Source organism: Nyctereutes procyonoides, unplaced genomic scaffold (genome assembly GCF_905146905.1).
Source record: "Nyctereutes procyonoides isolate TBG_1078 unplaced genomic scaffold, NYPRO_anot_genome, whole genome shotgun sequence".
In the NCBI taxonomy this organism is placed as follows: domain Eukaryota; kingdom Metazoa; phylum Chordata; class Mammalia; order Carnivora; family Canidae; genus Nyctereutes; species Nyctereutes procyonoides.
Window position 1 is genome coordinate 35,211,401 of NW_026575042.1, and position 24,943 is coordinate 35,236,343.

At 36.6% G+C, this 24,943-nt stretch overlaps 1 protein-coding gene and 1 pseudogene across 8 annotated transcripts in view; both read right to left on the minus strand.

Moving 5' to 3' along the window:
* Positions 1-24,943, minus strand: part of CEP70 (centrosomal protein 70) — a 105,726-nt gene that overhangs the window by 56,214 nt on the left and 24,569 nt on the right. For 3 of the 8 annotated variants that reach the window (XM_055321259.1, XM_055321257.1, XM_055321264.1), the window contains exons 3-7: positions 10,603-10,698; positions 7,889-8,013; positions 6,165-6,255; positions 5,904-6,027; positions 5,405-5,585 (exon numbers count right to left, since the gene is read on the minus strand). In XM_055321259.1, coding sequence (XP_055177234.1) covers positions 5,405-5,585; positions 5,904-6,027; positions 6,165-6,255; positions 7,889-7,903 — 411 coding nt within the window. In that variant the 5' untranslated portion in view covers positions 7,904-8,013; positions 10,603-10,698. Of the gene's footprint in view, positions 1-5,404; positions 5,586-5,903; positions 6,028-6,164; positions 6,256-7,888; positions 8,014-10,602; positions 10,699-18,657; positions 18,830-24,943 lie in introns of all 8 variants that reach the window. The other 5 variants (XM_055321260.1, XM_055321263.1, XM_055321262.1 and 2 more) reach the window with 5 other exon arrangements.
* On the minus strand, positions 430-1,083 carry LOC129507073 (putative acidic leucine-rich nuclear phosphoprotein 32 family member C; annotated as a pseudogene).

Below are 24,943 nucleotides of genomic sequence, written 5' to 3' on the forward strand. Positions count from 1 at the left end.
TAGGTCTTTAATCCATTTTAAGTTTATTTTTATGTATGGTATAAGAAAGTGGTCCAGTTTCATTCTTTTGCATGTAGCTGTTCAGTTTTCCCAGTATTGTTTATCAAACAGACTTTTTCCCATTGCATAATTCTTGCAACCTTTGTCATAGATTGACTGACAATACAAATGTGGGCTTATTCCTGGGTTCCCTATTCATTTCCATTCATCACTGCTTTTTTTTTTCTTTCAATAAAAATAGCATTTTATTCCACTTCCTCCTGCCCTCCCTCCCCCTACGGCCTTCAGTATGCTTTTCCCCTCCCATTCTCACAGCAACATTACTATCAGAAAAAAATAAATCTCAGGGGATGGAATTTCAGAGGAGAGAGGAGATTATGGGTACAAAATCAAATCACAATAGGTATTTTTCAAAATAGATTATTCCATTTAGTCATCATCTTCTCCCTTATCTTCAGCTTCTCTTTTTCAATTCTGACCCCTTTATTTACCAACATCTTCATTTCCTCATTAACTACTTCCCAGTCATCATAACCCTCTTTACCCTCTTCTCCTTCTTCCTCCTCATCTTCCACTACCTGAGCATCTTCATCATATTCTTCCTCATCCTTATCATCATCCTGGTCCTCCACATAACCCTCAGCATCTGAGTCAGGGGTCTCCCTGTCCTCCCAGCTGTAGCCATCGAGATACATGAGCTGCCGGAGGAGCTTCAGGTTGGTTATGTCACAACTGAAAAGGTGTGAACTCTTGAGGTTTTCTAACTTTTCCAGTGGCTCTATTGTGCTGAGGTCTTTAATTCTGTTGCCACTTAAATTTAGATGCATGAAGTTCAGATGCTTTTCTGCTAATACTTCCAGCCCCCCCGAGATCTCTGTTATCACTTAGTTCAAGCTTCTAGGGTTTCTTTGGCAAATTTGTGACTGAAGTGAGGCCTACATTGATTATATTCCAGTTCTTCAAATTCATCTGTGAGGCCTTTGATTTTGCCTTCAATCAACTAGCAGTTGTCCAGGACAAGCTCTTCACATCAGAGGGTGTCCTGTTCCACAGCTCTAAATAAATCCATTTGTCCATGTCCATCTCTCACACTCTCTCTCTGGAAAGGCTCCAGTGCCCATAGAATTCAGTCAATCCATACCATACTATTTTGATCTGCATGTTTGTAGCATTTGTTAAAATCTTGAATTATGATACCTCCAGCTTGGTTGTTCTTTCTCAAGATTGCTTTGGCTACCTAAGGTATTTTGTCATTGTATATCATTTTCAGTATTATTTGTCCTAGTTCTGTCAAAATGTTATAGGTATTTTGACAGAGATTGCAACAAATCTGTAGATTGCTTTGAGTAGTATGGACATTTTAACAATATTTTAATTTTTCCAATCCACAAGCATGGAATATCTTACCATTTGTTTGTGTCATCTTCTATTTTTTTCCATCAATGTTTTATAGTTTTCATAGTGTAGGTCTTTTATCTCTTTGGTTAAGTTTATTCCTAGGTATTTTATTCTTTTTGATGCAATTGTAAATGCAATTTTTAACTTCTTTTTCTGCTACTTCATTATTAGTGTATAGAAACACAACCCATTTCTGTGAATTAATTTTGTATCTTCCAACTTTACTGAATTCATTATTCTTTTTTTTTTTTTTAGATTTTATTTATTTATTCATAAGAGACCACAGAGAGGCAGAGACACAAGCAAAGAGAGAAGCAGATTCCCTGCGGGGAGCCCAATGTAGGACTTGATCCTAGGACTCCAGGATCACTCCCTGAGCTGAAGGCAGACACTCAACCACTGAGCCACCCAGGTGTCCCCTCATTTATTATTACTAATAGTTTTCTGATAATCTTTTTTTTTTTTTTTTTTTTTAGACAGAGAGTGGGCGGGGAGGCAGAATGAGGGGGAGAGAACCTTAAGATGGGTCCAGGCCCAGTGGAAAGCCCAATGTCGGTTTTGATTTCACTATCCTGAGATCATGACCTGAGTTGGACACTTAACTGACTGAGCCACCCAGGTGCCTCTTGATAGAGTCTTTATACATTTTCTATGTATAGTTTCATTCATTTCTATGTAAAGTTTTACATATTTGCAAATAGTGACAATTTAACTTCTTCCTTACCAATATGGACACCTTTTATTTTTCTTGTTTGATTGCTGTGGCTAGGACTTCCAGTAGCAAGGTAACATTAGATTTTCAGAAGTCAAGAATACATATTTTGATCTGTGAAATAACCACTAAAAGAACAGTAAAAATCAGTTTACTGACCTATAGATTCCCTATGAATAGCACCATCATTTTTGCAAAGAGGGAGAGTTATATCCTGATACAGATCACACTGACTTAAAACTAAAAAGTTATGTTTAGAAATTTAGAGAATGTAAGAGTTTATAAAACCATATCCAAAGAAGCCAACGTACTGGTCTAAGTACAGAAAGAGAAAAACTGTACAGCAGAACATAAAAACTGCAAATATAATGTCTTTTGGTTTCTACATTTCCCTAGCAATCTTTCAAAATGATTTCCTTAACTTCTCTGCCCTATACATACAAAATCAACATTTCCTTTCTCTCCACTGCAAAACAAGAGGCATTAAAGCATTCTAAAACTGGAAATAACTGTATGCTAAAATAAGAAGAATGTGCCATTAATGGTGAAATAAGTGTTTTCTGGGGGGCACTCCCCATCTTCTCCAAGAAAGCACAGATTGATTGGTATGAAACAGAATATGTGACTATTCTGTAATGGTATGGGACAATTAGCAACATCGTAGGGACAGTAATTCCTTGGGTTCGCCAATTTGTTACTACTCTATAAAAAGTACCCTTCAGGGGCTTAAAAACAAACAACTAATTTCAATTGATCAATTTAGCACAGACAGCCTTCCTCAACACCAAATGTCCACACCCTAGTCCTGATTCTGTCTGCCCCCTTCCATGGCAGACTGGAACATGAGACCTCCTCTGTACCATTTGTAAGCTATATAAAAAAATCTCTGGGACCTGAAAATAGAAAGCTAATAATACCGTAAGTCATTTATGACATATGAAACTACTTGGTGGAAAAATACAAGTCATCCCTTACCAATGAACCTTCAAGTAGCAGTTCTTTGTAGTCCCTAAAACTCTGGTAAATTCATATGTCTTATGTTCCAATAATTTAACTTTGTAATTATTTATATATCAATCTCTTTGAAGAGATAAACAGATACCTTCCTAGAAAGATAGCACTTGTATCCTCTACCTCAATTCCCACTGACAACCAAAGAACCTTTACAACTCCTGCTGGCTGCTTTCTCACATTAGTAACTTGACGTGTTAAATGGTCTTGGGTTTCCACATGCCCTATATCTGAGAGAAAGTTCAAAATCAAATGCATATAGAAATATTTCCAAAATCCCTCCTCCTTTTAGAGAGATTTTTATAATTTTATAATGCTCCATTGATAAAGAAAGCTACCTAACAAAGCTAACCTAAAACATAACCTACAATAACAGTCTAATGGTAGAAAATTCTGTTGATTGATAAGTAATAAAAACAGATTTCATTATCTGCTCTGGAGTTAAGATCAATACGAGCAGCTCTCCCACTATGTACCCCAAGCTGGCAGCCTAAATGAGGGCAGAACACCAACTGCCACTGTCCTCATACCAGAACTCTCCATGGTTTCTAGCTGATTCTCTCTGACCCCAAAGGACTTTATATTAACTCATCTGATCCTTCTAACACTGTCAATATAAACTGAAGGGACATCTAGACTCTGTCTCATGAGTACTGGTCCCTTTCAGGCAGCCTAAACACCTTGTGCAGTAGGTAAATACAATGTTCTGCCAATAAAACCACTTTAAGGATTTGATGTTCATAAAGATGTAATATTGTAAGGATCTGTAATAACTTCTACAACACTATCACTACAAAATATTTATTTTCTTCAAATTATAACAAATTCTGTTTTAAAAATAACAGTTTTATAAAAGCAGGAAATTAAGCATTCAGTGTTACAATATTGTACTTATCTAAAAAGTAACCAAACAACTTATAATCACAAAGGGTATTCCATAAAAATGTTATGTAAATTTAGCTCAGTAACCCAAATATTAGAGCATCTACTATTATTAATAAAACAGGTACTCTTAGCCTAAATAAAACAGACAAAAATATTTGCCTTCATGCAGCTTACATTCTAACACAGGAGATACATAAAACAAATAAAGCACGTAGTATGTTAGTATGTTGTATAGTGATAAGAACTATGGATAAAATTTAAATCCGGAAAGGCAGTATGATGTGTAGAGGATGGAAATGGCAACCACAAGTAAAGTACTCAAGAAAGGAATCCCTGAGAGATGGTGACATTCAAGAAAGAAGACAACAAGCCATGTACCTAACTGGGAAAAAGCACGCAGTGCAAAGGAAAAAGAAAGAACAAAATACACAAAGGTCCTGAGGTGAGAATGCTCAAGGATAATGTTCAAGGAAGAGCAAGAACATGGGGCGCCTGGGTGGCTTAGTTAATGTCCTACTCTAGATTTCAGTTCGGTGATGATCTCAGGGTTGTGAGATCAAGCCCGGTGTTGGGTTCTGCTGAGCCTTAGGATTCTCTCTCTCCCTCTCTCTTTCTCCTTTCCCCACCTGCTCACATCACACTTGCTTGTGCACACACACTCACACTCTCTATGAAAAGAGTGTGTGACTGGTGTAGAATAAACCAAGAGTAAACCAGATGAAATCAGAACATAACAGGAAGCCAGATCATGTAGAATGTTAGAGGCCATGGTAAGATTTTTTTATTTTCCCCTAAAGAAAAAAGAAAGTCATTAGAGGTTTCTGAGCTACCATGCTGAAAGCATACTGAAAAAGGCAAGGGTAGAAACAGGGAGACCAACAGATAGGTATAGAGAAATGAAAGTGACTTGGACCCGAGTAAAGACTAAAAGAAAAAAATTGGGGAAAGAAATTCAGGAACTCCATTTCAGACATGTAAAATTCTAGGTGCCTATTAGACATCCAGTAGGCTGCAAGGTATCAGTCTGGAACTAAGGGAGGATGCCTGGGATAATGATTTGAAATTATTAATGAATTTATGCTATGCATTAGACAGAACATCACCAAGGGAGTCAGAATATACAGGAAAGAAAAAACGTCTAAGGAATAAGTACTAGAGAATCCCAGCACTAATTGGATAGGAAGGAAGATAAGAAGAGCCAGCAAAAGAATTAAAGAATGACCAGTGTGGTGAGAGGAAAACCAGAGAAGAGGATGTTCTGGAAACCAAACAAAGAATTTTTAGAAAGCAATCAGTGATCTGTCAATAAGATAAAGACCACTGAATTAAGTGACATAGAAATCACCTGTGACCTTAATGAGCTGTTTTACTACTATCATATAAGAAAACACATAATACCTGTAAAGCTTTATATTCCTTTTGAAGATCTTTTATCTTATTCTGTTGCTGGCAAACCCTATTTAGGGATTCATCCTCCAATTCACCAATTTTGGATTTCACACTCTCCATAATATGTTCCAAGTCATTAGCTCGTTGTTCCTGATTGGCTGCTCGGCTTTGCTCTAGCTGAAGTTCATTTCTAAAAACAGACACATGATTTCTTCCCTTAGTATAGAAGGAAATCACATTAACAAACATACTCATCTAACAACATAACAAATTTCTAAAATTTCATTGCATTGTTAAAATTTCTGTCATATAACACAAACCAATGGAAGAAATACAAGGCACTCTTACATATCTAAGCTATTACTGAAAGATCTACCTACTAAAAATATTTTTTAAACTTAATATTTAGTCAAAATAGAAAATTAAAGTTCAAGATTCAAGGCATTATTTTTAGAATGCATACCACTGGTATACAAACAATTCAAAAGAGAATTCTGTTTTTTCTTACTTAAGCTGCTGATTAGTTTCTATGAGCTCCTGGATCATGTTCTGTTGACGTGTTGTTTCCTCCACCAATGTTTTCAAATTCTGCCTCATCCTTTGTGATGACTGTTTATCAAAAACGATGAGATCTACATTTTTGAATATAATACAGATAGTAAAAATCAAAGGCAAAAAATTTTAAGATAAAAATTAGTTTTAAAAGGAAAAAGAATTTTTTTACCATAATGAGAAAGGATAAGATCTAGCAAGAATAGGATTTGATTACCTTTAAGATCAGTTCTTTTGACTAGAGATAAAGGCTTTAAGCCATGCATCATCAACAGCACATTTATGCTTTCCCATTCTGCTTCTTCCCGCTGTAATTACAAGGAGAGAAGGATCAACTTCAATATATAAAGTGAAGAAACACCCTCTCAAATATAATTTCCTTGTTTACAAAATAATGGAACTTTTTCTCCAAAGTTTCTTAATATGAATTTTTTATGCACACATGATGATTAAAATTAAAACAAATGTCTAACAAAATTAGCAGATCAAAAGGAATGCAAATAAGCACAAATAATAAAGCACATTATATAATTCCATACTCATACATATAGGCTGTAATGGATAAATTGAAACAAAAATACCAACCAAAAAACACCTTGTAATTTCAATGAACCAAACAAACCTTAGGGTTTTTTTTGCTTAACCAAATCACACCAGGCCCTACTCAAAAGAAACAGCTGCAAGGTGCCTGGGTGGCTCAGCTGGTTAAGCATCTGACTCTAGCTCAGGTTATGATCTCAGGATCATGGGATCAAACCCATGTCAGGCTCTGTGCTCAGTGTAGAGTCTGCTTCTCCCTTTCCTTCTGACCCTACTACCCCTGCTTGTGTGCAGGCTCTTGCTCTTTCTCAAATAAATAAAATCTTAAGAAAAAAAAAAAAGTTTGACCAAAGTTTAAAGAAAGAAAAGAAACAGCTGCCAATTAGGTCATATTAACTGAACAGTAAATTAAATGCAAGTCACACAGAAACAAGTACCACTTAATGAATAAGGTCACCAAAAAAAATCAAAATGCCTGAATAGTCAAAGCCAATGATGTAGATAGTCCTTTGTATAATGGACAAGATCTAACTATAAAAAGGAGTCTGTCCATCTAAGTAACTGATTCTAGTAGAGTCACTCTGAAAGATATTCTCAAGTTTTGTATCTCTGATTCTAAATACCTATTCGTACCATAAACCTGAGAGGGGGACCCTAACTCTCTAAATTAAGTAAATAAATAAAAACAATAATGGGAAGAAATGGTAGTAAGAATATACAATACAGATAAGAATAAAAATAAAGATGATTTTTTAGATATTTAAACCCATGATATTAATAGTCTTTTAATGTAAATACAATGATCAATTTGAAATCACTGTGTGAAGTTAATTTACTTGCATTTTAAGTTATTTGAGTATATTTGAAAAGGTAATCTGAGTGAATTTACAATCAATGTTTAAGTGCTTGAAAAATATAATTTATAAAATAGTTTTTTTACTAGTGATATAGTATTAAATATTGTAATAGCTTAAAGATTAATATAGAGAAAGTACATATAAAAATAATACTTTCCACATTCAAATGCCCCCAAACATTAAGCTCTCTACTGGTATGACTACAATAGCACTATTACTAACAGCACCAAATCTTTCCTTTTGACTGCTGACTTTCTTCACCTTCTTTATCCCTTCCACACTTCTCCTCCTACAATCTTTTCCCTTATTTATGTTGTTGGTCAGAAAGATTCATGATCCAGAATTAAAATTACTGAAGCTATCTGCTTTAGGAACCAAAAGCTATGTGGGCATCTCAGTGGCTATCTACTATGACTCATAAAAACCAAGTACTCTGTAAATAATGCCACACATTTTGAATGATCAAATTATATATAATTATATAGTTATTATATATAATTATATATATTATTTATAATATATATATATAATATTTCAAGTTTACCTGTTTTTCAGTCATGAGTCTGTTTAATGATTTACTGGACTCCTAGGCTTTAGGGGCTGCTGGAGATATAGTATCTTTTGTTAAATCAGAAGAAGTAGATGGGCAATAAAAAATATTCACGTTGCCTAAATGAAAAAAGAAAAAGTTCAATAGGTGCTAAAGAAAATTATATTTAAAAGAATGGATAACCCTTAGGCAATTTGAGCATTCCTGTGTCAAAACTTGTATGACTTCCTAGAAAGCTGATTTTAAGAATCATTAGAATAAATCCTATCTTATAATGTTCTCCTCTAGAAATAAAACATTATGAGTTTTACACACACACAACTATTTTTTTTAATTAGATATGTACAAAGCACGTGCTGCTAATAAATAAACTGCTATCTTGTGGAAGCTGCTTCTTGAAGCCAAAAGAACTATACCTGACCCAAAGTTATAGGCCAGTCTAACAATTCACTGGACTAACTCCAAGGGTAAATGTAGTGCCACTTGCTTAGGTAGTCTTTATTTCTAAGTAGATCAGAGGCTAGCAACAAAGAATTCTGCGTGACTGGCAGACACAAAAGTTTATATTCAGTCTACCCTACCATTACTTCTTCTTATCATCTAAGACTTTATCACCCTATAGGGAAATTTGGATTCTTTGGTATGTAGATATAATTCCTCCTTTCAAGAAGCACAATCATACACATTCATTAGCATCAGGAACTTTTAGATCTTGAAAGGACCTTGTATAGTGTTTAATCCAAAATCTCTAGCTGTTCATAGTTGGCAGAGCAGCATATGAGAGAGTTGTACCAAGACATCAGGTACTATAACCATCTGAATCCCAGAAAAGTGAAATGATCTTCTCAGAATTACTAAGGAAAAAAGTAGGCCTCTTCACTGCCAGGTAGTATTTCATCCAAAGCACCCTCCTACCCTTTTATGTCTGTTTCAGATAGTGAAATCCAACTAAACAATTTACCAGTCACCCTTAAGTCTGGTCTACAGGGTGCAGTCTTTCCCCCCTTATTTTCAGATAAACCCAATAACATGTTACAAATTCCCAAATTCTGCCACTTTTGTGCTTAATGTCATACTATCTCCCCTGTAAGCTTTGGTCTCTTTAACAACTCAACCACCCCTACTATGGTAACCCATCCTGCTTTTACAAACCGTTCACCTAGTTTTAATTTCTCCTAGGCTTTAGGGGCTGCTGGAGATATAGTATCTTTTGTTAAATCAGAAGAAGTAGATTGGCAATAAAAAATATTCACATTGGGATCCCTGGGTGGCGCAGCGGTTTAGCGCCTGCCTTTGGCCCAGGGCGTGATCCTGGAGACCCGGGATCGAATCCCATGTCGGGCTCCCGGTGCATGGAGCCAGCTTCTCCCTCTGCCTGTGTCTCTGCCTCTCTCTCTCTCTCTGTGACTATCATAAATAAATAAAAAATTAAAAAAAAATATTCACATTGCCTAACTGTATTAGAGAAATTTAGAGAAATTTTTAGAAATATACAAAAATAAATAAATAAATGTAAATTTAGAGAAATTTTTAGAAATATACAAAAATAGAGAAAGTATAATAAATCCACGAATACAGCTTCAATGAAAGCCAACATTCTTCCATTCTTATTTCATTTCTTCAATGTTTAGATTTCAGTATACATCTTTAACAAATACAAATTTGTTTTAAACATAACTTCAATACCATTGTCACACCAAATAAAATTAACAATTTATCATCACTTAATACCTAGTCCAGGTTCAATTTTCCTCAAAATATCTTAAAAATGTCTTTTTTTTTCAAATCAGGATCCAAACAATGTCCAAATGTAGCACTCTAAAGTTTCTTTTAATCTATACCAGTCCTTCCCCTCTTTTTTTTAACATGCATTTTTTGTTGTTGAATAATAGGCCATCTATTTTGTCAAACTACTTTTTTTTTAAATTTTTATTTATTTATGATAGTCACAGAGACAGAGAGAGAGGCAGAGACATAGGCAGAGAGAGAAGCAGGCTCCATGCACCGGGAGCCCGATGTGGGACTCGACCCCGGGTCTCCAGGATCGCGCCCTGGGCCAAAGGCAGGCGCCAAACCGCTGCCCCACCCAGGGATCCCTCAAACTACTCTTATTTCAGATTTGGCTTACTGTGTTTTTGTATTTAACATACTTTTCCATCCTCTATATTTCTTATAAGCTGGTTACATCTAGAGGCTTTATTAGATTCAGGTTCAGGGGGATCCCTGGGTGGCTCAGCGGTTTAGCGCCTGCCTTTGGCCCAGGGTGTGATTCTGGAGTCCCAGGATCAAGTCCCACGTCGGGCTCCCTGCACGAAGCCTGCTTCTCCCTCTGCCTGTGTCTCTACCTCTCTCTCTTTCTCTCTCTGTGTCTCTCATAAATAAATAAATAAAATCTTTAAAAAAAAAAAGATTCAGGTTCAGTATTTTCTGGCAAGAACACTTCACAAGTGGTGCTGTGTTTATCCTATTCTATTACTATCAAGAGTCAGTCAGAATTTTAAAGTGGGAAGAATACACCCTTGTAGACTAGACATAAGGGTGGTAGACCAGACGTAAGGGTGGTATGATACTCCCCCAGAGTGTGGAGTATATTCTGACAATCTTCCTAACTACCACACTGGACCACTCTCAAATTGTCAAAATGTCACCTCTCTCCAAATTCAAGGTCTGGCCACTCTTATCCTACTCTTCACTTAGTTAATTCATACCTGACCTTCAGATCCTGGCTCAGATTTCTTTCTTCAGGGAAAACCCCCCTGATCCCATGACTAGATCAGGTCCTCTTGTTATATGTTCTTGTAGCACTAGAAAGAATAAAGTATAGAGGTTTAGCTCAGACTCAGATGGCCTGAGTGACTACTAGCGTAACTATTTATTAAACTGTATGACATGGACAAACTCATTAACCTCTTTGAGCATTGATTTCTTCATCTGTAAAAGAGAGAACACAGTAATACTTACACCTCATGGGTTAAATTAAGTCAGACAACATGTAGAAAGTACTTAGAATGAGATAGCTGGCATATAGAAACTTATAGATAAGTGGTAGTTATTATATAAAAAGTATGCTCAACAAAATGGATCTTACCTAATCATACCATGGTATGTTGTTAGTTTAGATGCTTAGGTATTTTCTACAAATTACTCAGATAATTACCTAATATACACTGTTTTTATTTAAGTATGTTTAGGTAAGACTAAATTCCATGAGATAAGTAGTCTACTTTTGGTGATGGTGGAGTAGGTAGCTCTGTCTCCAAAGTCAATGAAGAAAGTTAAATAAAATACATTCAATTTGAGGCATGTGGCTGGCTCATACAGTAGAGCATACAGCTCTTTATCTCAGGGTCATGAGACTGAGCTCCATGTTGAGGGTAGAGATTACTTATGATTAAATATATATATATATATTAAATTCTTTTTCTTACAAATTAAAGAACTAACACAATAATAAGGAATTACCAGGCAAAAAAATCAAGGAGAACCCATTTTTTCCCTAAAGGCTTTTGGCAATCCAAAGAAAAAGCTGTGAGAATGAGTGCTAAGGATTAACACTCCCCCCCCAACCCCCCGCGCCCCACCCTCATTTAAAGTTGTTACCTGTAAGGGCTACAATGCTCAGGATAAGAGTTAACTAGAAGTAAACCACTTGTCCCATTAACTGAAACCTGGTTTCCTCTCCTCTAAGTCAAGAAGGTCCCAAATTAAAAGTGCTTCTGAAGGGTGCCTGGGTGGCTCAGTCAGTTAAGCATCACCTTCTGCTCAGACGGTGATCTCAGGGTCCTGAGACTGAGCCCTGCTTTGGGCTCCCTGCTCAGTGGGGAATCTACTCTCCCTCTCTCTCTCTGCCCCTCCCCCTTGCTTGTACTCACTCGTGCTCTCTCTCAAATAAATAAAATCTTCAAAACAAAAACTTCCATGCACCTAGCAGAAGCAAATGAAATCTCTGGAAAAAGGCCTTAAATTACTCACACCAAAAAAGGTTTCAAATACAACATCCAGCAAATAGTCAAAGATAACTAAGGCATACAGGAAACAAGACATAAAGAGACTGAAACAACAGCCAAAAGAAAACAAGCAAGAAAGAAGGACTTCTGATATTGTAATTATTAGGCAGAGACAATAAATTAATTATGCTGACAGTGTTCAAAGAAATAAAAATCAAAGCCTGAAGCTTTCAGCAGAGAACTGTAAACTTTTCAGTTTCAAGAAAACAGACTTGAAAAAGAATAAGCTAAAAATTTAGAAAAAAAAATTACAACAGCTGAAAGATCTCAAATCACAGGCTTAACAGTAAATTAGAAAGCAGAAGAGAAAATTAAATGAACAAATGAAGGGAAGTTAGAACAGACTCCATTTTTTTTAGTTTTCTATGCTACCTTCAGGAAAATAGAGCAGACTTTCTATTTCAAATGGAGAGGATACATGCAGAGGATAACTGGCATCCAAGAAAAAGGAAAAAAAGGAACAGAAGCAGAATTTGAAGATATAATGGTTAAGTTCTGTGAGCCAATGAAAGACATAAATCAACCGATGAAAGACATAAATCCATGATTCTAGAAGCCCAGCAAATTGAAAACAAAATAGAAAAAAAAAATTACACCTAGGCACATCATACCAGAGTACAGAAAAACAAAGAGAAAATCTTAAAAGAAATTACAGAAAAAAGATTATCTTCAAGGGAGCGAGAGCTGAAACGTCAGCTAAATTCTCAGCAGTAATAATGGAAACTAATAGTGGACTAATATACTCGATGTGTTGAAAGAAAATAACTGCTAATCTAAAATTTTAAATCTAAGGGCACTTAGGTGGCTCAGTTGGTTAAGTATTTGTCTTCGGCTCAGGTCATGGTCCCAGGGCCCTGGGACTGAGCCCTGCTTGGCAAGGAGTCTGCTTCTCCCTCTTCCTGCTGCTCCCCCTGGTTGTGCTCTCTCCTGTCTGTACCTTTGTCAAATAAATAAATAAAATCTTTAAAAATAAAATTAAAAAAATGTTCAACTGCCAAAACTTTTTAAAAATTAATTAACTGAATTCTAAATCTAGTGAAAATATCCATTAATAATAAAGGCATAAGACATTTTCAAACAAAACAAATCTGACAGATCTATACTATAAAAAATTCTAAAGGAGATGCTCATGCAAGAGATTCCTTGATTAAAAAGAAATATAGAAAGGCATAAAAAGCAAAGAAATGAATACTGTAAACACTGAGTACATAAAATAAAGTCTTGTGAAGATTTAAAAAATATAGCTAAAATACACAATAACAAAATGTGTTACCTGGGCATCAGGTAAATAGAGTAACAGTGTTCTAATTTTGTTTATAATTTAAGTGGAAGATAAAAGTATCTCTTAATATCGGGTATTTTGCAAATTAAGGATGCTTGAGAATTTCCAAAATAGCCACTGAAGAACAGAACTCAAGTGTGTAATTTCCTAACAAAGAAAAAAAAAAGGAACCATAGGATTAATAAAAATAAATCTAAAAGGAGAGAAACAAACAGAAAACAAATGGAACAAAAGAAATATAGATTTAAACTCCCATCAGTAATTATATTAAATGTAAATAGATTAAATGCTCCAGTTAAAGAAGAAAGACCATCAAGTTGGCTTTAAAAAAAAAATCAAACTATATCTTTTTGAAGGAAAAAAGATAATATATTAAAAAACCATATAAAATATAAACATACAAAATAGTAAAGGTAAAAGTATAAAGAAAGGATTGATGGCATGGTAACAGCAAAATTCTTTAATCTCTGAATCCCTATATTAAAATAAAAGCAACTGGGTAACAAAGAAAAAAACCTCAAAGAATAGTATTTGTATCAAAACATAGTGACAGGGGCAGCCTAGGTGGCTCAGCGGTTTAGCGCCGCCATCAGTCCAGAGCCTGATCCTAGAGACCTGGGATCCAGTCCCGCTTCGGGCTCCGTGCATGGAGCCTGCTTCTCCCTCTGCCTGTGTCTCTGCCTCTCTCTCTCTCATGAATAAATAAATAAAATCTTTAAAAAAAGTAAAAAACAACAAAACATAATGACAAAGTATTCCCCACACACATCAAAATATAAGTGAGTGGGAAAAAAATCACTAAGGATGCAAGAACTGCAGGATGATGCCATCTGTGCAAGAAAAAAAAAAAACACAAAAAACCAACTGGCAGTATTTAAAAGTTATAAAAACAGGAGGATTCCCAACCATTAGCATTCACTAAAATTCACTATTGCACTAATATGAAAACAGGTGAATCTGGAAGGGCTTCTGCCCTTGTGCCATAAGAAGGACTGCAGCTGCTAGGGTCTTATAAACATTCAAAATTAATATGCTAGAGCTCCATGACAGGGCCTACAGTTAAAAGATACTTCTGGGTATGGAACTAAAATTGAGCAAGACAGGGTCAAGAGAGAGGAAGGGAAAGTTGAGACCAAAGTGGGTTGGTAACAGACCCAGGAAAGCTCAGAAAACAAACTGCCATATTTTTTAACACAACACAAAGAAACAGAAGAAGTCTGAGAAATCAGAAAGGCTTTCCTGAATTCTGTCCCACTGTAAAAGTTCAGGAAAAGAGGATTGTGGAGAAATTGCAGAATAAAAAGTACCAGGAATGTGTCTCCCCATCTAGACAACAATTGCACTGGCAGGTTCTGTCTCAAGTAACTATTTAGGAACTCTGTGGAGTCTATTGAGGTTTGCAAATTCCAGGGAAACCTAAAATGATAATTTGTGGTTAATTTCAATTTTAGCTCTTAGCACAGTAACAATTACCCATTCTCAATTCCCATTCCTAAAACCGGCAGCTGTGTTTAGCATACCAGGAGCAGCTTGCACCCAGTCTGTACAGATCAGGGTAAGCAAAAGAACCCTTTGCTCCAAATATCAGGGTTTTGTGACCTGATTAGTTATTACTGCTTCTCACCTCAAAGGAGCAAAGAAGCTAAAGTGACTACTAGGAAACTTAAAGAGCCATTGTCCTTTTCTCCCCTTCATTGTTCTGTCTTGCCCCTTTTGGGAGCCAGACATTAAAGACTACACATTTAAAAGCAAATGCATATAGGGGAAATTAGAAAGTTACTACATATGCTGAGGGAAAGATGCAGGTTAAAAAAAAACCTGAGAAGACCTTAAGTTTACACCTCAGGTTGATCTTTGGCACAGAGAGCCTACAACAATCAAAAACAAAAACACAAGCAAAACCCAGTAAACCTTGGTGAAGAAGATTCTGATTTTCAGAATCATCACATTATTAGATTTAAATGTCCAGTTTCCAACAAAAAAATAACAAACACACAAAGCATCAGGAAAGTATGGCATATACAAAGGAAAAAAAAAAAACCAACAAGAAAATAGTTTCTATCCCTGGGCCAGAAAGAAAAAATAGAATTGATGGTAGATCTACTAGACAAAGACTTTAAAACCACCATCTTAAAGAATTAAAGGAAGAGGGACTACTGGGTGGCTCAGTGGTTGAGCATCTGCTTTTGGCTCAGGGTGGGATCCTATGGTCCTGGGATCAAGTCCCACATTGGGCTCCCAGCATGGAGCCTGCTTCTCATGCTGCCTATGTCTCTGCCTCTCTCTCTTTCTCTCTCCCTGTGTCTCCCATGAATAAATAAATAATATTAAAAAAAAAGAACTACAGGAAGATGTGCAAACAAATTTATATGAATAAATTTAATTATCAATAAAGAGATGAAAAACCTAAAAAGAAATAAGAAAGAAGGGCATCTGGGTGGCTCAGTCCATTGGGCATCTGATTCTTGGTTTTGGCTCAGGTCATGATCTCATGGGTCACAGGACTGAGTCTTATGTTGAGTTCCCCATTCAGTGGGGAATCTGCTGGAAAGATTCTCTCTTCCTGCCCTTCCCCCCATTCTCTGTCTCTAAAATAAATAAATAAAAATCTTAAAAGAAAATAAGGGTAGGGAAAGAAAAATAAGATAAAAACAGAGAGTGAGGAAAACCATAAGAGACTCTTAACTACAGAAAACAAACTGAGGATTCCTGGTGGGGGGCGGGGGTGGGGAATGAGGTACCTGGATGATGAGCATTAAGGAGGGCCCTTGATGTAATGAGCATTGGGTGTTATATGCAACTGATGAATCATTAAATTCTACCCCTGAAACTAATAATATACTATATGTTAACTAAATTGGATTTAAATTTTTTAAAAAAAATTTTTAAAGAAAAAAAATCATAAAGGGCAATAATTGAAATAAAAAATTCACTAGAAGGGTATGCCTGGGTGGCTCAGTAGTTGAGCATCTGTCATGATCCCAGGGTCCAGGGATTGAGTCCCACATCAGGCTCCCTGCAGGGAGCCTGCTTCTCTCTCTGCCTATGTCTCTGCCTCTCTGTGTCTCTCATGAGTGAATAAATAAAATCTTTAAAAAAGAAAAGAAAAATCACTAGAAGCAATCAAAGGAAGATTTGAGCAGACAAAAGAAATAATTTCCATTTCCCTATCTTCAAACTTACTGATAAACCTAGAGAACAGTGCCTAAGGGATATCACCAAGCTGGCCAATATAAAAACTATGGGAGAAAAAGAGAAAAGAGTGGCAGAGAGAATAAAGAAATAATGGCTGAAAACATCCCAAATTTTTGGAAAGACACAAATACATACCTTCAATAAGTTCAAAGAACTCCAAGTAAGATAAACTTAAAAAAGAACCACATCAAACTTCTGAAAGACAAAGAACCTTGAAAGCAGCAAACATGAAGTCACCCATCACATACAAGGGATTCTCAATAAGATAACCTGTAGATTTTTCATCTGAAACTTTAGAGGCCAGAAAGTATATAGAATATGATATATTCTAAGAGTTAACAGAAAGAAAGCATCAGTCAAGAATCCTGTATCTGGGGGCGCCTGGGTGGCTAAGTAGGATTGAACATCTGAATCTTGGTTTCAGCTCGGGTCATGATATCAGGGTCCTTGGACTGAGCCCTACACTGGGTTCCTTGCTCAGGTGGGATCTGCTTCTCCCTCTCCTCCCCCTCTCACTCTTCCCTCTTAAATAAATAAATAAAATCTTTAAAAAAAATATCCTGTATCTTGCAAAACTGTCCTTCAAAAGTGAGGAAGAAATTAAGTCATTCCTAAGTTAAAGAAAAGTTAAAGGAGGTCATTCCCATTGGATGTCTCCAGCAAGAAATGCTAAAAGGAATCCTACAGGTTGAAATGAAAGAACACCAGACAGTAACTCAAGCCACATGAAAAAAATAAAGATCTAAGTAAAGGTTAATGGCATGGTTAATGACATGAAAAATATAAAAGCTAGCATTATTAAAACAATGGTTTGTAACTCCACTTTTTGTTTTCTACATGATTTGAAAGACAAATGGTTTACAAAAAAAATAATTAAACACTGATATTATTATAACTTTGGTTTATAATGTCACATTCCTTTTTCTTTTTTTCTTTACATTACTTTTTCTACATAATTTAGAAACTAATGAAAAAAATAATGCATTTAAAAGAATTATTAGCTTATGTTTTGTGGCACACATATATTAACATGTGATTGTGTGACATCAGCAACTGAAGTAGGAATGGAGCTGTAAAAAGCAGAGTTTTTGCATGTTATTTATATTAAACTGTTATAAATTTAGAGTGTTATAACTTGAGGATGTTAAATGTAATTCTCATAGTAACAAAGAAGACAGTGATAGAATATATACAAAAAGAGGAATTTAAAGATTTCACTCAATAACATCAACTAAACACAAAAAACCCAGTGATACAGAAAATGAACAGAAAACCTGTAAGACAAAAAGAAAAAAGGCAAAATGACAGAAATAAGTCCCTACTTACAGCAATTACTTTAAATGTAAATGGATTAAACTCCTCACAGATTGGCAGAATGGATAAAAATATGATCCAACTATATGCCATCTAAAACAGATTCACTTTATTTTTTTTAAAGATTTTATTTATTTATTCATGAGAGACACAGAGACAGAGAGAAAGGCAGAGACACAGGCAGAGGGAGAAGCAGGATCCATGCAGGGAGCCTGATGTGGGACTCGATCCAGGGTCTCCAGGATCATGCCCTGGGCTGAAGGTGGCGCTAAACCACTGAGCCACTGGGGCTGCCAGACTCACTTTAGATCCAAAGTGAGTGATCCAAAAGTGAAAGGATGGTAAAAGATATTCCACGCAAATAAGAACCAAAAGAGAGCAAGCGTGGCTTTATGAATATCAGACAAAAAGACTTTCAATCAAAAAAATATTATGAAAGACAAAGGACATGAGATATTAAGCTAAGGTTCAATACAGCAAGAAGAGTTAACAATTATAAAAATGTATACACTTAATAACAAACCATCAAAGCACATTAAGTAAAAATTGACAAAATTAAAGGAAGAAATAATTCTATAATAATAGTTGGAGACTTTAATACTCCACACTCAATAACAGATAGAACCAGACAAAAGATAAGTAATGAAACAGGAATTGAACAACATAATAAACCAGAGCTAACAATTTCTAAGGAACACTCTACCCAACAAAAATACAATACACAGTCTTCTCAAGTGTGCATAAGACATTTTCCCGGACAGACCATATGTTAGGACATAAATTAAGTCAAAACAAATTTTGAAAGATAGATATACAAAGTATATTCTCAGATGACAACAAGATAAAGTTAGAAATCAGTAACAGAAGGTAAATGGAAAACTCATGAAGTTGTGATAACTAGACAATATACTCAACCAAACAATGGATCAAAGAAGAAATCACAAGGGAAATTAGAAAATACTTACAGGGGCACCTGGTGATTCAGTCAGTTAAGTGTCTGCTTTCAGCTCAGGTCATGATCTTAGGGTCCTGGATCAAGCCCTGCCTTGGGCTCCCTGCTCAGTGGGGAGTCTGCTCATCCCTCTGCCCCTCACCCCTGCTCATGCTCTCTCTGTCTCTCTCTCAAATAAATAAAACCTTAAAAAAAAAAAGAAGAAGAAAAAAAAATACTTTAAGGAAAATAAAAGTACAGAGCACCTGGCTGGCTCAGTCAGAACATGCGACTCTTGATCTTTCTGGGTCATAAATTTGAGAACTACAATGTGTGTAGAGATTACTTAAATAACTGAAACTTAAAAACAAAATAAAAAATACAACATACCAAAACTTTTGAAAGCAGTGCTAGGGGGAAAATTTACAGCTATAAACATTTACACTAAAAAGCAAGAACAGGGGTGCATAGGTGACATAATCAGTTGAGCATCCAACTCTTGGTTTCACCTCATGTCATGATCTCAGAGTTATCAGATTGAGCCCCATGTTGGACTCAGCTCAGAATCTGCTTGAGATTCTCTCTCCCTCTGCCCCTCACATTCATGCTTTCTCTAAAATAAATAAATTTGTAAAAAAAATAAATAAATAAAAACAAGAATAATTTCAAATTAACAACCTAACTTTACAACTTAAGGAACTAGAAAAAGAACAAAGCTAGCAAAAAAAAAGGAAACAATAAAGATTAGAGCAAAGATAAAGGAAATAAAGGAAAGCAAGAGAAGAAAATCAGTAAAATAAAAAGTTACTTGGAAAAATCAGCAAAATAGACAAACTTTTAGCTAAATGGACAGAAAAAAGAGAAGATTCAAATTATTAAAATAATAAGTGAAACTGGGGGCATTAGAATAAAAATTATTAAGAGCAAAACAAAGAAAATCTGGACAAACCCATAACTCATAAGAAGATTGAATTAGTAATCAAAAATCTTCCAATAAAGCAACCCTTGGAACTGATGGCTTCACTGAGAAATTCTATCAAACACTTAAATAACACCAATTATTCTCTAACTTTTCCCAAATTTGAAGAGAAAGGAATACTTCTTAATTCATTTTTTAAGCCCAGCATTACTCTAATACTAGAGCTAGACAAAGACAATACAAGAAAACTAAAGACCAACATTCCTTATGAACATTGAAGCAAATACCCTCAACAAAATATTAGTAAACCAAATTCAGCAGCATATTAAGAAGATTATACACCACAACCAAATGGGAGTTATTCCTGGAATATAAGAATAGTTTGACATATGAAAAGCAATCAATGTAATGGACTACATTAATGGAATGAGGGATGAAAAAATCATGATTATCTCATTTGATACAGAAAAAACATCTGACCAAATTAAACACCCTTTCATGATTAAAAAAAAAAAAAACCACTCAACAAACTAGGAAAAGAAAAAAAATCTACCTTGGGGCATCTGGGTGGCTTGGTTGAGCATCCAACTCTTGGTTTTCGCTCAGATCATGATCTCAGGATTGTGAGACTGAGCACCATGTCAGGCTCCATGCTCAGTGGGTAATCTGAGTGAGGTTCTCTCCCTTGTCTCTCTCCCTCTGCCCCACATGCATGCTCTTTAAAAATAGAATAAAATCTTTATTAAAAAAAGAAAAAAATCTACCTCAACATAATAAAAGCCACATATGAAAACATACAGTGAACGTCACACTTAACGGTGAAAGATTAAAAGTTTTTCCTCTAAGACCAGAAACAAAGCAAGGATGACCACATTCACCACTTCCTTTACATATAGTACTGGGAGGTCTAGCCAAAGCAATAAATCTAGAAAGAGAAATGTAGAAAAAGGTGTCCAAATTGAAAAGGAAGAAGTAAAATGACTCCTGTTTGCAGATGATATAATCTTATATGCAGAATACCCTAAAGAGTCCATCAAAAAAACAAAAACCTGTTAGAATAAATGAATTCAACAAAGTACTGGCATGTAAGGTCAACACACAATCAGCTGCACTTCTACACACTAACAATAAACAACTCAAAAGGGAATTAAAAACACAATTCCACTTACAATAGCATTAAAAGAAATAAAAAACCCAACCATGGAGGTCAAAAACTTGTACAACGAAAACTACAAAATACTGACCAAAGAAATTAAAGACAAATAAATGGAAAAACATTCTTTGCTCATGCATTAGAAGACTTTATACGAAGATGTCAATACTGCCCAGAATAGTCTATACAACCAATGTAATCCCTATCAAAATTCCAATGACATTTTTTGCAGAAATAAAAATCAGTAAACATACATAGAGAGTCTCAAGAGACCACAAACAGCCAAGGCAGTCTTAAAAAAGAACAAACCGAGATGCCAGGGTGGCTCAGTGGTTGAGCATCTGCCTTTGGCTCAGGGCATGATCCTGGAGTCCTGGGATAGAGTCCGACATCGGGCTCTCTGCATGGAGCCTGCTTCTCCTCTCTCTGCCTGTGTCTCCGCCTTTCTCTCTGTGTCTCTCATGAATAAATAAATAAAATCTTTAAAAAAAAAAATCTGGAAGGCTTATAATCCTGATTTCAAAACTTACTGTATAGCTACAGAAGTCTAAAGTGTGGTACTGGCATAAAGACAGACATATAAACCAATGGAGTAGAATAGAGAGGCCAGAAATAATTCCCCACATATATCATCAAAAGATTTTTTAAGATCTATTTATTTCAGAGAGAGAGTGCGAGCAAGTAGGGGAGAGGCTAAGGGAGAGAATTCTGAAGCAGAATCCCTGCTGAACATGGAGACCAACACAGGGCTCAATCTCAGGATTTAAATACTTCCACTGTCATAACAGCATTATTCACAGTAGCAAAAATGTGTAAGAAACCCAAGTGTTCATCAAATGATGAATGGATAAGCAAAATATACATATCCATACAATGGGATATTATTCAGCTTTAAATAGGAAGGAAATTTTAATATATGCTACAACATGAGTGAACCATGAGGACATTAGTCACAAAAGAGACAAATGGTATATGATTCTATGGACAATACTTAAAAGTAATCAAAATCATAGCAACTGAAAGTAGAATGGTAGTTGCCAGGCAGGGCCTTGGGGGACAGAAGACTTAATATCTAAAGGATAAAGAGTTTCAGTTTCACAAGATGAAAAGAGTTCTGGGGTGCCAGGCTGGCTCAGTGGGAAAAGCATGCAACCCTTGATCTTGAGGTTGTGAGTTTGAGCTTCACCAATAGGTGTAGACTGCTTAAAATAAATAAATATATTTTTTTTAAAAAAGTTCTGTAGCTAGATGGGGGGGGTGCTGGTAGCATATTATGAATGTATGTAGTATCACTGAACTAAAGGTACACTCAAAAAATGGTTAACATGGTTATAATGTAAATTCTATTTTTCTTTTTTTTTTTTTGTAATATAAGTGCCTGACTTAAGCTTTGATTGTGAAGGGACCCATTTCAAAGAGGCACTCATTTCAAAGATGGCTCTCTCTAATAAACAAGACTAAATAAAGAGCCAAGCCACTTCCCCCAACTGAGGCTCCTTTGTTTTAGAGATTTTGGTTGATTTTGATAACTAGCCATTTGAGCCACTTTTCTTTTTTTTCCCTCCCAAACTTTAAATTCTCTCTCTTGGGATCCCTGGGTGGCGCAGCGGTTTGGCGCCTGCCTTTGGCCCAGGGCGCGATCCTGGAGACCCGGGATCAAATCCCACGTCAGGCTCCCGGTGCATGGAGCCTGCTTCTCCCTCTGCCTGTGTCTCTGCCCCCCCCCCTCTCTGTGACTATCATAAATAAAAATTAAAAAAAAAATAAATTCTCTCTCTTATGTTTTAAATGCACCAATAAAGAGTGGGCCTACAGACCTATTCCTGGGAAGTATGAGGGAAAATGGCAAAGTAGGAGGATCCTGAGTTCACCTTGTCCTACAGACACATTGAGGCAACAACTACAGCTATGCAACTAACTCTTAAAATGACCTAGACTGGCAGAACAGACATCCACAGCTAGTCAGAGAAAGTCACAAAGAAAAGGTAGAAGGCAATTGGGAACCAACTCCCTGGTTCAACCAACCACAAACAGGATGGATATCACAAATATCAAGAAGCAAGAGGACCAGACCCCACACTGGGTAGCCCCTGGAACTGGGAACCCACACAGGGAAGATGAATCTTCTTAACATCTGGCTTTGAGGGGTGCCCAGGTGGCTCAGTCGGTTAAGTATCCCCGCCTTCGGCTTGGGTCATGATTCCAGGGTCCTGGGACTGAGCCCCACATCTGACTCTGTGCCCAGCACACAGTCTGCTTGTCCCTCTCCCTCAGCCTCTGACCCCTCCCTCCCCACCCTACTCATGCTCGTTCCCTCTCTCTCTCTCTCCCTCAAATAAATACATAAAATCTCTAAAATAAATAAATAAATAAATAAATAAATAAATAAATAAATAAATAAATAAATAAATAATAAAATAAACATCTGGCTTTGAAAACCATGCGGGCTTAACTCCAAGAACTTTGAAAATTGGAAGACTTAACTCAAGGAGAGCCAGAAGATGACAGGAAACTGAGTCCCTGCCCTTAAAGAGTCAACATACTAAATAACTCAAGAGACACAACGCAGAAGCAGCACCTTGAAAAGCACCTGGGGGTATTCATGAAGGAGCTTACTGACTAATCTGAGAATATGTACTAAGTGGCCAAAGATTTCTCTGGCAACAAAAACAATGGTGAGTGCCATTTTTCCTTGCCTCCTACAACCTAGATAGCAAGATGCTTCTAGGAGCCAGTTCCGACACTCTCCGTCTACCTTACTATCACTGTATCCCATGCCCCTACATCCTCCTACAGACCACTCCATCTAGCCTGCCCACCTTGGCAAAATAGCTCCTGCTCTGCCACACCTGGAAGGCAACTCTGCCAATACTGTGCCACTTCAAAATGACTCCTGCCTTTGGAAAGGGAAGAGATAACCCCCCACCAGCATGCCCACAGTTCCTGCAGCTGAGCCTTTTAGCTGGCTGTGCAGAGAGCATGTCCTGCCCTTCACTGTGCCTGCAGATAGAGCAGACACTAGCTGTAGACAGCTACCTAGAATGAATGCTAACCTCACCTACCAGTGAACACACAGGCAACAGGTGGGTCTCTCAACATTGCAGGGAGCAAACTATGCCCAGTACACCTCCATCAGGTAAATCAAATCATTGCAGCCAGTCAGGCTGGAAGCCAGTGCCATCCACTACTGTACCCACAATAACTGCAACTCAGCCACAACAGAAGGGGACACCCTTGGGAGTCCCTGGTTTTGGCAACCAGAGGGGATTGCACCATATGGCACCACAGGATCTCTTCCACACAAGGCCACTACTTTCAAGACCAGGAGACATAGCTGGCCTACCTAATACTTAGAAACAAATAGAGACAAAATGAAGAAACAGAGAAATATGTCCCAAATAAAGAACAAGACAAAATCACAGTAAAAAAGATAAATGAAAGAGAGATATGCAATATGCCTGATAAAGACTTTAAAGGTAATAGTCATAATTACTAGACTTGAGAAAAGAGTGAATGAACTCAGTGAGAATGTCAAGAGAGACAGTAAATACAAAATATATAAATATTTTATAAAATATATACATATGTAAATAATGTAATCAGTAAGAGCTGAACAATTCAGTAATAGAAATAAAAAAGACACTAGAGGTAATCAGTACAGATTAAAAGACACAGAAGAACAGATTAACAATCTGGAAGACAGAATAATACAAAGCAACCAAACTGTATAGCAAAAAGAAAAAAATAATAAAAAATGAGAATAGGGGAAGGGAACTCTGCAACATAACAAGAATAACAACATTTACATAATAGGGATCCCAGAAGGGGAAGAAGGAGAGTAGAGGGCAAAAAATATACCTGAAGAAATAATAGCTGAAAACCTCCCCAATATGGGGAAGGAAACAGACATCCACATCCAGAAAGGACAGAAAGTCCCTAATGAAGTGAACCCAAGGAGGTCCACCATCAAACACATCATAGGTCAAATGGCAAAAAGTAATGATAAAGAGAGAATTTTAAGAACACCAAAAAGAAACAATTATATACAAGGGAAACCCCATAAGGCTATCAGCTAATTTTTCAGCAAAAACATCACAGGTGGGCAGCCCAGGTGCCTCAGCGGTTTAGTGCCGCCTGCAACAGGGCGTGATCCTGGAGTCCCAGGATCGAGTCCCATATGTCGGGCTCCCTGCATGGAGCCTGCTTCTCCCTCCGCCTGTGTCTCTGTCTCTTTTTCTCTGTGTCTCT